The sequence below is a fragment of the Carassius gibelio genome, chromosome B18 (assembly GCF_023724105.1).
Source record: "Carassius gibelio isolate Cgi1373 ecotype wild population from Czech Republic chromosome B18, carGib1.2-hapl.c, whole genome shotgun sequence".
In the NCBI taxonomy this organism is placed as follows: Eukaryota; Metazoa; Chordata; class Actinopteri; order Cypriniformes; family Cyprinidae; genus Carassius; species Carassius gibelio.
The window spans coordinates 17,940,966-17,959,813 of record NC_068413.1 but is presented as its reverse complement, the minus strand read 5'-3'; the positions used below and the strand labels follow the sequence as shown (position 1 = coordinate 17,959,813).

At 38.4% G+C, this 18,848-nt stretch overlaps 1 protein-coding gene across 1 annotated transcript; it reads left to right on the top strand.

Moving 5' to 3' along the window:
- The first annotated feature begins 244 nt into the window (after window positions 1–244).
- Window positions 245–18,227, top strand: LOC127977032 (HHIP-like protein 1). The gene is made up of 9 exons (XM_052581676.1): window positions 245–1,280; window positions 8,828–9,474; window positions 10,642–10,785; window positions 13,097–13,425; window positions 14,290–14,416; window positions 14,686–14,831; window positions 14,928–15,009; window positions 15,654–15,736; window positions 16,151–18,227. Exons 1-9 carry the CDS (start codon window positions 921–923, stop codon window positions 16,810–16,812), a joined length of 2,580 nt encoding a protein of 859 aa, XP_052437636.1. The 5' UTR covers window positions 245–920; the 3' UTR covers window positions 16,813–18,227.
- Window positions 18,228–18,848: the final 621 nt, after the last annotated feature.

Sequence of the window (18,848 nt, the reverse complement as noted above, 5' to 3'; positions counted from 1 at the left end):
TATATATATATATATATATATATATATATATATATATATATATATATTATTTATTTATATATTTATATTATATATATATATTAAAAAAAATGGCCAAATAATGTATGAGGGGAAAAAAGTAACTAAAACTTTTAGAAGAAATATTTTTTTTTGTTTGTGTGTTTTCTTTTCTTTTTGATAGCAAAATATTTGTAATTTTTTCTATTAATGTTTACCATTGTACTATGTAATTTCACTACCATTTGCACTACTTAATCTATCACTTTAATTCCATTTCTATTACATTTAAATTTATTATAAAATTAAACATTTAATTTTAAATTATTATAAGGCACACGTTTTAAAAGTGTTAAGAACCAGTCATGAAATTGGGCCTTGTATTTCATTAATATTACATTATCTGCAAGTTTTTAACACTTATGAAGTATGTTCAAATCAATTAAGCACACTTCTTCTTCTTCTTCTTCTTCTTATGTAAGGTATGTAAGCTGTTTGACATAGGTCATCGGGTCACTGAGGTGCAGTTTACGTCAGGATCAGATCAGACAGTAAAACAGCTCACCAGTGTTTGGAGAAGAGCCATAAAATCAGTGGAGAAAACCCAGAACCCACCACAAACAGAGAGCAATGTTGCATCATACTGAAAACCTCACTGAACTGACTCAATCTAGGCTACATGGGAGGTTGAGACGTTCAGATTTATATGACAAATGCATGAACAGAAGCTGGCGAAATGAAAGGACTAACATGAGAGAAAGAGGCTCGGGTGTAATCGGGGGAGGCCAGCCGCGAGAAGAAGGAATGTGTCTGCTGGAGAATGAGAGAAAGCGAGGGAAACGCAGAGGAGGAGAGCGGGTGGAAAGTGGGAGGGAGTAGAGAGGCATGCATGTGTGTGTGTGTGTGTGTGGCATGGCTGTTGAATGACTGGGCCTTGTGTAGCTGCTTCTCTAGTAGTATTTCTCAAACTCAGCACAAGCCAGCCTTCGTACAGAGTTCTGTCCTGTGCGATGAGAGGAATGACAGTGTGGAGAGCTCAGAGTGTGTTTCTGGTGGTCCTCCTGATCTCTCAGCAGGGCAATGCCCACCCACAGTGCCTGGACTACAAGCCTCCGTTCCAGCCTCCAGAGCCCCTGCTCTTCTGCAAGGAGTACGCCAAATTTGGATGCTGTGACTCGGACAGGGATAACCAGATATCCCAGCGCTTCTATCAGATCATGGACTACTTCGATCAGACTGGGATCATGGCCTGTGGGAAGTACATCCGCAGCATACTTTGCCAGGTGAGTCTCGGGTCACTCTCTGTAGAAATGCACAAAGAAGAATTTAAATACACTGACAGGGTTGTTGAGTAAAAAAAAAAAAATAATAATAATAATAATAATATTTGTATCTGTCTCAGTGGTCGCTAATTGTGTTCTATATATATATTTTTTCCGTTCACTTATTTTGGATGTGGATGTGTCTTACATGGTTGTTTCCCATCTCATGTTGTACAATATTTAAGGTTTCCCAAGAAAGATAATCATTTAAAAACTATATTTTGAAGAATGTTGGTAAACAAAGAGGTACCGGTAGCTATAAAACTAAAAAGCTAAAAACAAAACAAAACACACACACACACACACACACACACATATATATATATATATATATAAGGGGTGTAACGGTTCACAAAATTCACGGTTCGGTTCGATACGATACACTGATGTCACAGTTCGGTTTGGTACGGTTCGGTACATTTTAGATACAGCAAAATGTAAAAACATCTCAACTTTTCAGAATGCCGCAAGCGCACCGCGGGTCATGTGACAAGAATTAACCAATCAGCTTCATCCTTTCCCGTAACAACGTTGAAAGCTCAGCCAAGATGAAGGAACAGCTGATCATAGTTGTATATGGATTGCAATTTTGAAATAAATTTAGTAGCAGAGCTAGCCTACTGCAAGCGATTTTTAGAGCTGCAAATCCGTTTATCCTTTGCTGAAATTTCCGCGTCTTCATGGAAAGAGCACGTCATTGTTGCTTAGCAAAGGCAGACGCCTCAGGGGCGCTTCTGCCCGAGCGCTTTGGAAAGAGGGAGAAAGATGCGCCTAGCGTTTTCCACACGTTTTAGGCGCGATATGTGAACGGCCTGACTGAGTAGCCTAACATAAACATATAAGTTGGTGTTTTTTTCTTCTTCGGGGGTGTCAGGGGTGTTGCCTGTTACGTCGTTTGGGTTATTGGGCTACCTTGTTGAACGCATATCATTATATTTCACTTTTTTTTTTTTCAAATATAATTAATTAGTTCAACTAACCATTCGGTACATAATGCGTACCGCGTACCGAAACGAAAGGTTCAATACGAATACGCATATTGTTACAACCCTAATATATATATATATATATATATATATATATATATATATATATATATATATATATATATATATATATATATATATATTATGGGATTCAATGGCTGCTGTCAAATCTGGAACATTTGGAACATCATGAGTTAACGTCAGTAAATGATGACAGTTTTCATTTTTGGGTGAACTGTCCCTTTAATTCATGAAATTCTCTATAGAAATGTATATATAAGAATTTAAACAGCTGTAGAGGGTAATTGTATTGTATTTATTTATTACTTTATTATATTAATATTGTTATTAAATAAAATACACAAAATATAATAATTAAATATAATATGTTTTTTAAATTATTTACCCAGTTTTGTTAATAAATGATGCATGTTCCATTCATCAAAGTTTATAGTTCAGAGGAGGTTACATCATTGTAAGAGTTACATCATTTTTGTTTTAGCTATTTTTATAAGGCTGGATTACTTTGATTTTAAAGTAAAATATTACTAGTTATGGTAATTTTGTGTGAATATATATATATATATATATATATATATATATATATATATATATATATATATATATATATATATATATATATATATATATATATATATATATAAAACCATAATTCCTATCTAGGGGCCAACCAAAACTAAACTAACATCCAAATCAAATTATGGTTGCTTACTTACATCATTGCAGCTTCAAGGCTGCTGGGATTAAATGATGATAATTTAGCATATGGTTTAGAGATTGCAGTGGGATTGCGGTTGGCGAAGGGAACACCTGATTTATTTGACTACTTAGTGGTGAAGCTGAGCTCAGTGATGGTCTCTGTTTGAACATTTATCCCAGATACAGGGAGCTGCTTGTGTTCTCCAACCTGCAGAGAAGCAAATATATGAGTCCTCTCTAACTAGGCATATCATATTCCTGTGGAAAGGTCAACAAGATACTGAAGAAAGAGAGAAAGAAAGAGCGAGAGTAGAGGATAGGCTACTAAATGTTAATAATGCTGATAATAATTTCAACAGCACTGTCTGTGTTTGTGCTTTCAAGACATTCATCAGTAGAGATCGACAATGAATTATTCAGCATTTAACACGCTGATTTATTTGGGATCGAAACATGATCACAGTCTATAAGAGGGAATCATTGAATTATTCACTCAACCAGTTCACATGCATTCTTTCTGGATCAAACCAGGTGACCGTCTATGAGTGAGTGATTGAATTGTTCACTCAGTCAATTAATTCAACAATTCAGATTATTTCAGGAACATACCTTAATCACGCTACTGTTTGTTTCTTGGAGAACTTGACGGACCAAAAATATAAATTTCAGAATAATATTTTGTTTATTATGAGTGCTTACTGCAGTTTTCTCATCTGCAACTTTACATGCAGTGGCTCTTTAAAGCTGGATGGATTCTAATTGGCTGTCAGTGTTTTTTTTCAGCTATATAAAAAAGTGATTTTAATTAAATAGTTTGGTCTAATGGTCTAAATATCCACTTGGTTGTGACTCAGAGCCTACAGAGCTCTCTTGCTTATGTTATTGCATTAATAAATAGCTGAATTTGGCATTGAATATGTAATTAGTAATCGTATTCTCATGGTCACAACTTTGGAAGCCCTCCTGGTTTTTCATTCATTTATTTATTTTTTTGAGAACTAAAATCTGATATGTAAGAAATGTTTGTTTCATGATGCATTTCCTATTAAAAGGGTTACAATTATAACTCTTTCAGCAGGGGAAAGCTGTAAACTCATAATTACCTAATGAGTGACGGGCACAGACGTATAAGCTAATGGGCTTTCAGGCCTAGTAGAGTGGAGCAAATGTGCTGATGATTGAAACCCTGCAGGGACCATCTGTTGAACAAAACCTATGAGGAGTTTGACAACAACAGAGATTGTGAGCTCCTACAAACTCTGAAGCACACAGAACCATACAATCAAAGTTATACTAAGGACAAAAACAGAAGAACACAATGACTGGGCAAGAACTCACAATAGGATCAGAAGGTATGGAGGGCAAAAATATGCAGTGCATCTGAAGAAAAGAGAGCACTGGAATTGGTGTGTTTCCCAGCATTGTTCAACACAAGAAGACACTTGGCATTTTACTTAGAAGTGTTATTATAATCTTGCATGGGAAACATGCAACACAAGTCCTCAACTCAACTTATATGATATCCATGAAGAAAAAAAATGCATAAAAAGAATAATAATAAAAAAAAAGTATTTTATTGGACATTTTAGGGTGATACATTGACCCATGACCAGCAGTTTTTTTTCATTAAAGCCTGAAAACTACAGTAGAATTATGTAGATTCATAAGTTTCCTTGACATAGACACTCATTCCAACTCATTTCTGCCCTTTCTACAAGGTTTTTCCTCAATGCTAACAGGATATTACATAACGTTGTGTGTTGTTTAGGAAAAGCTGGACTCATTTATACCACATAACCCCCCTCAACAGGTCTATATTTTGTTTGAATTGCAATCAAACATCTTTAGAGAGCCTTGAAACATTATTCATCCACCTTTTGGCCACATTACAGTGCCTGTGATGTGTTACGAGCGAGTTAGCCCATCAATCCAAGCCACCTTCAGGTCAGCGATTTATTTAATGCCATTATAGTAATCTCGGATATCTTCCAGTCCCGAGCTGGCAGTATCGTTGCCAAAGCTGGCTCGCTCCTCTGATGGGTGTGGTGTTGTGGTTAAGGCATAATGAAGGCCTGGTTATCCCAAAATGTCCAAGAGTTACTGTATTTATAGCTCAAACGATCATCAGCAGCTGCTGGATTGAATCCTGGGATCCCGGCTGTTGAGAAGACGTGCAGAATGCCACGTTTGCCAGATTATGAGGAGTGATGCAGAAAGCCTTGCACAGCAAATACTTTTCAGATGCATTAGTAATTTGAGATTAACTGAAAGTTTATTGAAGATAGGAACAAGTCATTCTTCATGGGTAAATGACATGATACTTTCTTATAGATCTATACATATCTATATATATATAAAATACAATTCATAAATGAATGTTCTTGTTTTTTTTTTTTTTTAAATGTTCTTCACACACACACAAAAAGTGAAGTAATGCTTACTTAAAAGTTTCCTGAGAACCCAAAATGGTTCTTCTAATCGCATTGCATAAAATAAATGAATAAACATTCTGAAGAAACCACATAAAAAATAATAATAATAATAATCTCTTGTAATAATCTTATAAACCTGGCATAATATTTCTTAGAATTTATTTTTTTTCTTTTAAGATTACTTGACTTAAAACCTATCATGCACAAAAATGTGGAACAAAAACATAAAACAGTAAATGATGTTATATCAGGTCTTTTGAAGATGTATTTTGAAATTAATTTCCGTGATACTGAAGCCTTTCTCAATGGCGCAGTGCAACTTCACGAACATTGGTTCAAACTGGAAAACTGGACGGCATGGCATAGCTACCAAAGCCAGCCAAAATAGGTGGGTCATATGACTATATAAGCAGGCATTCTCGCCATAAGATTTCAGGTCAGGTCTGAAGGGACGACACTGAAGCCGCAGCCTCATAGCACAGCATATAATGCAGTACTTGTTCCGTATCTCAGGGAACCGAGGTTACATTCATAACCGAGTACGTTCCCTTTCGTTACTTCATACTGCATTAAGGGGAATGAATTCAACCATGCCGTGCCACGGCAGGGAACGACTAGACTTATCTTGGACACCTGTGGGGTCCAGGGGACAAGTGAGAGGGCCGGAGCCTTCAAACCTTTTATGATACACTTGCTAAGAGGGAGCTAGCTCCCGGGAAGTTGCATGATGACGGAGCTTGACAGAGACCGTCATATCCTATTGATAGGATCCGAGCATGCAAGGTCGGAATGTCCAGGTTATAAAATCTGACAAAAGTGGATGGTGAGGACCAGCTGGCCACCTGACAGATGTTTTTGATAGAGACACCCCTAGACCAGGCCCACGAAGAGGCCATCTCTCTAGTGGTGTGGAATTGTACTCCTATGGGGCAATCAAGGCCCATAGAGGAGTAACATAGAGTGATAGCGTTGACTATCCAATGAGAGAGTCACTGCTTTGAAATGGCTGACACCTTGGTGCGGCCGCCAAAGCAGACAAAAATCTGGGAGGCCCTTTGAGTCCTTTGAGGACCGTGGAAAGGTCCCAAGTGGGAACAGTGAGAGGAAGTTGGGGGTTCAACCACCTAGAACCTCTCAGGAAATCAACACTAAAGCTGTTTCGACCCACTGATTGGCCAGCGATAGAAGCATGGAATGCTGCAATGGCTTCTATGTACACCTTGAGCATGGAAGGGTAGAGGTCCTTGTACAGATGCTACTGGAGAAATGACAGTATCGGAGATATGTCACACTCAACAGGTTCTTCGTTTTCGTGCTGAGCACCAGTCAACAAAGATTGACCACTTCTGGGCATATAGGCATCTCGTAAACGGGGCTCTTGCCTGAGAAATTGTGTGTAGCATGTCCCCGGGGAGACTTAAAGGCTCCCATCAAGGGAACATAGGTGCAAAGCCCCGAGTTCTGGCTGTGGATGCCAGATTGTCCTGTTCACCTAAAAGAGGAGGTCCCGTCTCAGGGGGATCGGCCATGGGGCTTTCGTGGAAAGCCTGAATAGCGTCAAGGACAAAACTTGGCTCCTCTAGAGTAGGGCCAACAGGAGGACTCTGTGCTTGTCTTCCCTCATCTGGTCAGAGGGATCAGAGCGATCGGGGGAAAAGTGTAAAGAAGGAGGCTGGACCAGCTGTGGGCCATCAAATCTATGTCTTTCGAAACATAGATTGGGCAATGAGAGTTGTCTTTTGAGGCAAAAAGGTTGACCTCTGCCTTCCCGAAGACCTCCCAGATTCGGATAATCATCTGGGGGTGGAGCATCCACTCGTCCGAGGGGACATTGCTCCGAAATAGTATGTCAACTCCCAGATTCGTTCTGCATTGCCTTAAGTAATCACAGCTTGGGTAATGCCCATTCCAAGAGGTGCACGCAGAGGCAGCTGGATAAAAGGCCGCCTTGGTGATATATGTAGGACACCACCATCATGCTGTCTGTCTGGACTAGGACATGGCGCCCCTTCAGGATCGCCTGTAAGGAGTGAAGGGCTCGTTCCACTGCCAACATCTTTAGGCAGTTGATGTGGAGTTGGCTCTCCTCGTGTGACCACAAGCCGAAGGCTGGTCTGCCGTCGCACAAAGCGCCCCAACCCAAGTTGGACGCATCTATCGAGAGCACCATCCTTCTGGAAAACACCTGCAGGGGTACTCCATGACTGAACCAAACAGGGTTCATTCAAGGTTTCAGGGCTGCTAAACAGGCCTGATTGACCCCAACACAAAAGTGGCCATGCCACCAAGCGTGAGGTAGGACCCGGAGTTTTAGCCAGTATCGCAAATGTCACATACATAGAAGGAAGAGCTGTAAAACCAGGGAGGCGGAAGCCATCAGGCCTAGCATCCTCTGGAAAAACTTCAGAAGGGAACAGGCTTTGTTCTGTGGGCTGCAGAATTGCCAGGGTGCAGTCTGGCGAGGCTACAGCCCTAATTCGGACAGAGTAGAAGACTGCACCCAGGAATGTGATACGTTGGCTGGGGAGCAGTGAGCTCTTGGAAAAATTGACCCTGATTCCTAGGGACTCCAAGTGGCAGAGGAGCACAGATCTGTGATGGTCTAGGTCGGTCTCACGAAAGTAAGCATCTTTCAGATCCAGCGAGAAGAACCAGTCCTCGGGGCAAATCTGCGTGAGGATCGGTTTCAATGTTTACCTCCTGAACTTCCAACTTCCAACTTGGCAGTCTGTAAGGACACCAGCTTTGCAGGCTTTTGGCGATCTCAGCTGGTCCGCTGTGGTGCCTCTTCAATGGCGGGAGAGCTTGTTCCAGCAGGCGAAGGCACTTCAGCAAAGAGATACAGCGAAGAGAAGTCGTCGCTGAAGGAGAGAGATATGAAATCCTATGGCGAAATGCCTGCTTATACAGCCATACACCCCGCCCATTTTGACAGGCTTTGGCACGCTGCATCACCATAGGCTCATGCAGCTACGCCGCATCACCATAGGCTCATGCAGCTACGCCGCACCGTCATTGGTTCAAAAATTTTTCCAGTTTGAACCAATGGCCGTGCAGTTATTGCACTGCGCTATTGAAAAAGGCTTCAGCATCGAGGAAAAATTAGCTTTTCCCCATACGCAGTATGAGTGAAGTATCGGAAGGGAACTGTCAGAAAGTCTCATACTCATGCTTAACACTTAATATTTTATAAGAATAATAGATGGCTAACTCTGAATTACATTATTTTACTGAATACCAACAAGTCAATCAGACTCCAGTATTCAGACAGACCATGGTAATATAGTATATCACCACAATAATGGCAATAGGTAATATGGGTTTAGCCAAACCTTCACTAATGTGACACACTTTGATTTGTTTGTTTCAGGAATGCTCTCCGTACGCAGCTCATCTGTACGACGCAGAAGACGCAAACACCCCAATGCGGGAGCTTCCCGGCCTCTGCGGAAACTACTGCCAGGATTTCTGGCTCCACTGCCGTTACACTCTCAGCCTTCTGATCAATAACAATCAAACATATGCTATTGAAGAAGACCGGAGCAAGTTCTGCAAGTATCTTGAGCTGAAAGATCCCGAGTACTGTTACCCAAACGTCCTCTCCAACGCTGAGCTCAACGCCAACCTGGGAGACGTGAAGGCGGACCCAGAGGGATGCATTCAGTTATGTCTGGAAGAAGTGGCGAATGGGCTTCGCAATCCTGTGGCGATGATACACGCCAATGACGGCACGCACCGCTTCTTCGTGGCAGAGCAGCTGGGTTACGTGTGGACTTACCTGGCCAACGGTTCCCGGATCGACAGGCCCTTCCTGAACCTGACAAGAGCGGTTCTGACCTCACCTTGGGCCGGAGATGAGCGAGGGTTCCTCTGCATCGCACTGCATCCGCGATTCACAACGGTCAAAAAGGCCTATGTTTACTACTCGGTGTCTGTGAAGAAGCAGGAGAAGATTCGCATTAGTGAGTTTCTCGTGTCTGATTCAGATATGAATATGCTGGATCACTCCTCAGAAAGGTGAGAGAACAGATATCAGAAACTCACATGTTCCACTTAACTCAGCCCGCGTATTTCATGATTAAAAACCTTATATATATTTTGTATTTTGTATTTATTTTTTGTATTTTTCTTTAGATAGTTAAATCCAAAGAAACCAAAGATATACTCTCTGTTATACTCTCTGATATATTTATATACGCATATTGGTATAAGGTTTTTGTTTTGTTTTTCACTTGATCAGAATGGCACAAATTTCGATAAAGGTTTTGAAACTTGCTATGTGACAGAATGTTTTTCTTTCTTTCTTTTCTAATTCTAAAAAGGTTGCACAGTCTAATAATAATAATAATAATAATAATAATAATAATAATAATAATAATAATAATAATAATAATAATAATAATAAAACATGGAAATAAATAAAGCATGAAAGGTTTAATTGGCCCTTTCAGAAATATTATTTGCTATATCCCCTAAAATTACAAAACATTAAATAAAAAACCTTGACAAGCTAAAATATAGTACAATCATTTTATTGAAATACAATAATTTAGAGTACTTATTCTATAAATAATTACATTATATTTATAGTAAAGGTTTAAAGGTTTACAAATTGGTGCCATACCCTAACTGATCATTTTTTTGCAGTATGCATCAAATGCTGTCATTAAAGATTAAAATTGCACTATGAAACACTAGTTGTATAGGCTATACTCTATATCTTATAATGATATTGGTGAAGTTGTTCAGATCTGCTCTGAACCACAAACCAGGAATTTAATAATGTTGAAGTGCATCAAAAAATAAAATAAACATTAAAATAAAAAACACTTTCTCTTGCAATACAGGTGTCAAGAGAGCTAGCTTTATTTACATGTCAGGCAGATGAATTTGTCCAAAGCTACAGGAAATCAGAATCAGAATCAGAATCAGAAAGAGCTTTATTGCCAAGTATGCTTACGCATACAAGGAATTTGTTTTAGTGACATAAGCTTCCAGTACACAGAGACAACAACACACAGAAAAAAATAAAAATAAAATTGAGATTTACAAATTGACAAATAAATAATAAATTATACATTATTTGATTAATCAGCAGCTCATAGTTAACATATTCTGAAATAAATAACATTCTCTTAGATGTTGTAACAGTTTTAGACTATTGATGCTTATTTTGGTTCCCAGGACACTTCTAGAAGTTGATGAGCCTGCTTCAAACCACAATGGAGGTCAGCTACTGTTTGGGTCGGACGGATATCTGTACATATTCATAGGAGATGGTGGCAAAGCGGGAGACCCTTTCGGAAAGTTTGGGAATTCTCAAAACAAGTAAAGCATCTTTATTTATCTTTATGTGACACACATGTCTTTTACAGAATGCACTTAACACCTAATTTTTTTGTTCTTTTTTTTTTTTTTTTTTACTGGAAATCTATGACACAATGTCATGCAAACATTTACATAATCACATCTGTTTCCACCACAGGAAAAAATAAAAAATAAATTCTGATTTGAGAAATTTAATCTGAACTCTGGGATTGTGACTGTGTGTTCAAATGTTTTCCCCTTAGAATTGTAAGTACTTATTATTAGAATATTGCACATATTAATTAATTAATTAACTCATTACATATATAGAACTAAAATTAATTGGAGGAAGTCCATTTTACAAAAATCAGCTCATAAGGTGATAATGCAATACAAAAAAATCTGTATTTACTCATCCACATGTCACTTATATTCAAATAAACATATACTCTCTGTTTATATATATAGATACATACATACACTCACACACATATGTCATTATTTTCCACACACACACACTTCTTTTGATTAAAATGTTAAAATGCTTTAACCCTCTGCTATTTGGTCTATTTGCTGGCTCGTGTCATTTTAATACCTTTTGCATTTCTTTCTTTTCTGGAACAGAATAAAATATGTTTGGTTGAATGAATTAGCTGTTCTTAACACACTGGTGCAGTCAAGCTTCAAGTAGGATAAGAAAATCACAATCAAAAAAGTTCAAAACCTACAAAAATTAAATGTAGGCTTTCAACCGATGTGGATGCATCAACTTCATTGGTATTTTAATAATGATGTTTTTGTCATTGCATAATTCTGGTTCAGATTTTGGCGTTGATTTGGCCCGGTTGAGTAATGCACATTTAGCCAGACAGACACACAGCTTCACAGTATTAGCCTTGGCTCTGCCGCCCTGTTTTCCCCGCGTGACATAAGCAGAGCTGACAGAGCCTGGTGAATATAGACTCACAGACTCACACGTGCACAGCGAGCCTTTCATCCTTACAGAGAGATCTGTCAGAGCCACAGCGCTCCTGCAGTCCTGCCGCCGATGACGAGCAGAGGAGCGCATCACACTGACTCTACATGTTGAGTGTGAAGCTTCAGTCTCATCACACTGTTAGGTCTTCTGTGCTTCCGCAGTATGGAAAACCTTAAAACATTATATCATCATCATGGTAACTGTTAATTAAACTTTGAAAAACAGAGCAGTATAGTTATAAGCAGAGGTTAACTAGAGTATGCTAACCAGCCTTATCAATTTCAGTCTCCAATAACAGCCTATTTGCAAAGCCTGCATTGAAAATATAACCAATGCATATGACCTGCATACTAATTAACACTTTAACTTTGACAAATGTTGCATAAATTTTATAGATGAAACATTTGTGTTCATAAGGTTGAAATAATGTCTGTTTATTTATTTATTTGTTCATGCATTTGATTATTTATTCACTGTGTGAAGCAGTATCACTGAGATACTACTGTGGTTTTTATTTATATGTTGAATTCCATTTTAATTTGAATAAATTTGTCATTTGAATAATTTGAATAATATGTCTATAAATATAGTTTGTATTTCTATCTGAGTTTTAGTGCGCATGAAAATTTAAAACATTGCCCTGGAATCTAACATAAATTGTCTTTTTTTTTCACAAAAATAAAAAAATAAATAAAATTGCAGTAAATATGTTTAGTTGCAGTACATTAAATTGTCTTTGCATTGTGATAAATGCACAAAGCCATATCACATTTTTGGTTTTATTTTAGCTGGTTATTTTGACCAGTTGTGCAGCCCTTCATTTTTATTTTATTTTATTTTTTAATGTCTAAAAACTGTATTAACCTTGCTCTGAATTTGGCTTGTCTCAACATTTTAATCCATAAATGTAACTCACAGTGATTCAGATGTTTGTTAGTTCTGTTCTGTGATGCTAGACAATATTTTAACCTTGTCAATTAACCAAACACAACAGATAAAAACAGCAAAGCAGAAAATAATCAGAGACAGTGAAGGACAGACGTAAGCCAGCAGTCGCTCCAGCTCTTTTCACAGGAGGAAAAATGAGTGAAGAGGCCCTTCTCAGACGGTTCAGAGCCATGCCAGGGTCAATATTGACACAGGGGCATTGTGGGCTACGTGAGGTCAGAGAAGATGCGGTCGAGTGAGAGAAAGCAACAGCAGATGGTGCAGATTGTTTATAGGGCAGGTTAAAACTGCAAATGCAATGTTTTAATGTTATGCAAACCCTTTTTATAGAACACAAACACTTCTGAATGCAGCACAAATCATTTCTTTTTACTTCGTGTAAAAACAAACGCTGGTGTTTTACAGGTCCACACTTCTGGGCAAGGCCCTGCGGATCGATGTGGACAACAATGACTATAGCGCCCCCTACAGCATCCCATCAGACAACCCTTTCGTGGGAGAGACGGATTCGAGGCCAGAGATCTACGCCTACGGTGTGAGGAACATGTGGAGGTGCTCCATCGACAGGGGCGATCCGGTCAGCGGTCAGGGCCACGGCAGAATGCTCTGTGGAGACGTCGGTCAGAATAAATATGAGGAAGTGGATCTCATCCAAAAAGGAGGGAACTACGGATGGAGGGCAAAGGAGGGCTTCTCTTGTTATGACAAGAAACTCTGCACCAACTCATCACTCAGTGAGCAAGCCTTTCAAATGTGGCTATTTATGTTTAATATAGGCCCGATTCACTTAATACTAAAAGTGCAATTAACCATGTTCTTCATATATTGTCTAATAAGGATTAGGATGAGATTTGGAGAAATGTAGCATTGCATCAGTGTCTGCTGTGCAGTAAATGGGTGCCGTCAGAATGAGAGTCCAAACAGCTGATACAAACCTCACAATAATCCAGAAATAATCCACACAAACACACACACACACACACACACACAACTTCCTCCAATTAAAAAGAGCATCTGCTGTTGTCTCTTAAATAGAAATCCAGACACATATTTGTTTAGAGCTGTTTAAACGGTGCTTGATCTGTGCAGATTTCTCTCCTGTTTCAGACCACTTTTTCACTGGAGGAAGTTGTTATCGACTATTTATGGACACATTTTAGTCATGTGGATTACTGTGATGTTTTTATCAGCTGTTTGGACTCTCATTCTGACGGCACCCATTCACATCCATTGCTGAGACACTGATGCGATGCTACATTTCTCCAAATCTGATGAAGAAACAAATTCATCTACATTTCGGTTGGCCAGAGGATGAGCACATTTTTTTTCTTTTCTTCAGTCTTTCAATTCTATAAATTCTAAAAGGTGTTTTGTTAAAGCAATATTATTGCTTACTGTTGTTTTCTGACAGTTAAAGATGTTTAACATCAATAGACATTTCATGCACTGTCCAAAAATGATTTATCAGTATTGCATTTGTTGCATAAGATAATGCAATCTCACATGCAGGATAGTATATAACCAAACTACATCACATGCCATTAAACATTATGTTGAAGAGTAAATATATATTTTTTTTTTCTTCACTTTTTCTCAAGATGATATCCTTCCGATTTTTGCTTACCCACATAAAATTGGCAAGTCTGTCACTGGGGGCTACATCTACAGAGGCTGCCAGATGCCCAATCTCAATGGCCTGTACATCTTTGGGGATTTCATGAGCGGGTATACATGCATTCTCTACTGTACGGATCTCACTTCATGAATTATAGTCTAGTGTAACAAATTATAAACAAGAATACACTTAAAAAAAAAAATAAAAAAAATTACATTGAATATTTAATGCAATGTGTTACTTAGTCTCTTTGTAATTAATTGTGAAATTTACTACCAATTTCTGTGATAAAATTTCCCGTAATGACTGCACTATTTTCATATTCATCGATCTACTATGTGCTGATTAAATCCCCCTCTTCCCATTTTGTGCATCGCAGGCGACTGATGTCCCTAAAGGAGGACCCCGAGACTGGAAAGTGGAGCTATAAGGAGATTTGTATGGGCGCTGACAAAACATGCAGCTTCCCTAAACTAATAAACAGCTACTACAAGTACATCATCTCATTTGGTGAAGATGAGGCAGGTAACATGAGAGCTGCTCTGTGTTTGACTGCTTCTTGTAAACGTCTTTATATTGTTCTTCAGTGTAACACACTCGTCTCTGTCGTCTGTGTTTCAGGAGAGCTGTACTTCCTCGCGACCGGAGCGGCCAGCGCCACGGCTAGAGCTGGAGTCGTGTATAAGATAGTGGATCCCTCCAGGTACACATACAGCACTATACTAGGAATTAAACAGTTTTATTCAGCAAGGATGCATTACATTGATCAAAAGTGACATTTTGCTAAAAATGTGCATTTCAAATAAATGCTGTTCTTTTGGACTTTCTATGCATCTGTTAATTTATTTTAATCCTTAAAAATAAAATGAATCACAGTTTTGACAAAAACATGAAGCAATACAGCTGTTTTCTAAATGTTTCTTGAGCAGTAAATTTTTATGATTTCTGAATATCATGTGACACTGAAGAATGGAGGAACGATGCTGAAAATACAGATGTGCATCACAGAAATAAATTACATTTGAAAACATATTCATGTAAAAAACTGATATTTTAATTAGTAAAAATATATTTTTCTTTATTTAAATTCTTACTGACCGTTTCCCAAACTTTTGAATCCTTTAGTGGTATACCAGAATATGTCTCACAAGTCAGATTGCTTTTCTGAAGCAATATTTAAGGAATAGTTTGCAGACGATAACAATCCTGTCATTTATTCACTCACATGAGCGATACTAATAGAGATCCTGTTTATCCTGTTAGGTACTCTAGGGTGCAATGCATGGTTTTGAACTTCAGATTTCAACAGCTGTGAAATAAACAGTTGGACTTGTTTCCAATCTTTAGGAGGGCTCCTCCAGGAAAGTGCAACTTCAAGCCTACTCCAGTCAACATAAAGGGCAAACTGATTAATTTCAGTCCTAAAGAAGGTAAGAGAGCCAGTGAACATCCCTTTATCCCGCTGGAGATGTGAGTCTTGAGTAGGGCTGTATGATTAATGAATGGTTTCAGGGTGAAGCGTGGCACAGTGTTCATTTATACACATGAGCAACATGATCCGGTGTTTTCAGCATCTCGGGTCTCAGATCAGCATATCTCAGTTTAGGTCACTTTAACAGGCATTTGGGACACAACTTTCTAAACGTATTCACAAATTTGTAAAAAGAAGCACTTCTCAACAATGGAGAAGCCTTAAGGGCTCTCTGCATTTTTCAGCCAAAATATAATTCCAAATTTAATTTCATTCATTTTGAAAGCCAGTCACTATTTCAGTCAGACTAAGATTTTTGTGCAGCCCTAGGCTTGAGGTAGACTTTTTTGACATGATATTATTTGTTTTACAGAGTACGTAATTAACAAAAAACCCACAACAACCGCCATTCCCAAACCAAAACCCACCAAACCGAGTGTGACCCCACGACCACGAGTACAACACACGACGCCCCGCCGGGTTCCTCCAGTGACCACCGTCCGGCCGTCTACACCACATCCACGCACTCTCCACACGACCCCACGGCCCAGACCTCCGTCCCTGACCACCCCCAGACCGCCCTACTGGACGACCCCACCCAGAACCACCACGAACACCCAAACCGGCAGACCGGGCAAACGAGGCCGAGGCAAGCCCAGGAGGAAAGGGGACCGGAGGGGACGATCTCGAGCTGGGAGGGTGAGGCTGGTCAGCGCAGACGGACAGAAGGACCGCGGCCGAGTGGAGATCTTCGCAAGGGGCGAATGGGGTACAGTGTGTGACGACATGTTTAACATACAGGCTGCGGCGGTGGTCTGCAGACAGATGGGGTTTCCTGTGGCTCTGCGGGTGGCGAAGAGAGCCGAGCTCGGGGCGGGAGACATCGGAGTCAGAATCCTGCTGGACGACGTGGAGTGTGAAGGAACCGAGCGAACTCTACTGCACTGCAAACACCCCAAACTGGGCAAAAACAACTGCTCTCACGACGAGGATGTAGGGGTGGTCTGTGGCCATTATGAGCATGCAGTGGAGTGAGAGACAATGAGGCTGTGATGACACAAATACTAAACAAAACTACATCTCACAGACACAAACAAATCATTTAAAATGACCCACTCTAAAAGTATGACAAACTGGAAATACCCCCAATCAAAACCAGAATCAGAATTGTTTTTTTTTACATTTATGAATTATAATCAATCAAACAAATAAACATTTTAATCTTAACTGTCGCCCGTCCCTCAGAGGAAGTTTACTTCACTATCCTAATCTAATCGTGATAAACTATAGCCATATCATTGGACAGGTCTAAGACTCCTAAATACTTATTTGTGATCAAGCCTGTGGAAATCCAGTTAAAGTCTTTTTTTTTCGTCTGTGATTTACTGTTTTGTTCCTAAAATCATCCTTTGTAACGACGTAGAACGTCCTGTGAAAACCATATCAAAGGCCATGTCAAAGATTTGAAAATCAGAGTGAAATTACTGTTTGAAATCAAACTTTGATGCTTGGTATCTCATAATTAGATTTCAAGACTTTAGCTTGGATTTCACAGACAGGGTCACATTTTATCACTGCTTTTTTTTTTTTTTTTGTTACAAATGATAATAGATTAATTTATGACAAAAGTGTACCTCAAAAATCCACATCATAGCAGGAGTTCTGACCTTTGTCACAAAAAAAAAAGTCTTTCTTTGTTGCCTTTTTTCCTTTCATGATTTAGAAAAACAATCATACATTATGTATCAACTGAAAATTTAAATCTCAAATTCCATTTTGTTAAAATCAGACATTGGCCTTACTATGGAAATGGTACAACAATATCATGTTTCAAAATGTTTTCAAGAAATTTTTAAATGTAAGGTGGATAGTGCACTTTCATGTCTGTGTTCAGAAATGGGAGTGACAGTTTAAGGGTTAATAATCAGTCATTTTCACACTGAATCGTGCACGATTACACTGCTGTGTGAGTTGTTGATCATTTCACACAACTGAGACAACTGTATTAACTGTTTCTTCACATAAAACTGGTGAAATTAAAACAAAAACAGATTAAAATATATCCATATTGCAATCATGATGAGATCAATAATTTTCCAGACTGTCTTTTTTTTTTTAAACATAATTCAGGTTATTGCTATGTAAATATTGCATTCTTTTTCTTTTTTTGCACATATGCATTTCTTGTTTAATTCCAAATGATTGTTTTTGAATACAAATGCTGGACATTCTTTGTTATGCTGTAATAATTAAACAATGTAAATAAAATTGTTTGCATAAGGATATTGTCAGATAAATCTTTAGTTTTATAACTTATATCAGTTAGACACGTGTCCTGTTGCTCATTGGATATTGATGATGTGATGGTTTTATTAACCTGACTAACTTTAAACAAATTCAAAATACTCACCAGATATTGAAGCACACCGTTATGATCCAAACTCACCGGACTGAGCGATATCACGTGGTGCCTGCTACTTTTCTCAACATTGTCCAGGCTAGACCACTAACATGCGTTGTTGTTGTCAATCGACTAGATGTGTATAAAAATACTAATTTTAAAAGAAAACATACATTTTTATATCAGCCATCAGTCTTATAAATCTCTAATTAAATGAAAAACATTTTGTGATTTGAGAGTGTAATCCCTCACAGCCCTTTGAAGAACAATGCGCAACATTGGCCTTAAGACCTATAAAAATTTGATTATTATTTTGGGTGTATGTTTTTCCTATGAATCATCAGAGAGTGCTTATTCTCTTATATTTAAACTTGTACAGCACAGCAGTCAGAGGGTCTTTGCAGACATTGAGAAGGTTTGTAAACAACTGATCGATGTCTGCAACTTTACACAAATTGTGTAAAAAAACAAAGTTTAGTTCTGTCACTGATTTACCTTAAACTTCCATACGTGAGGCACATGCATACGTTGCCTTCCTTTACCAGGCAACGATGACAGATGCACAATTTTAAAGTACTAAAATAATAAAATACAAAATAATATGATTACACAACAATAATAATAATAATAATAATAATAATAATAATAATAATAATAATAATAATAATAA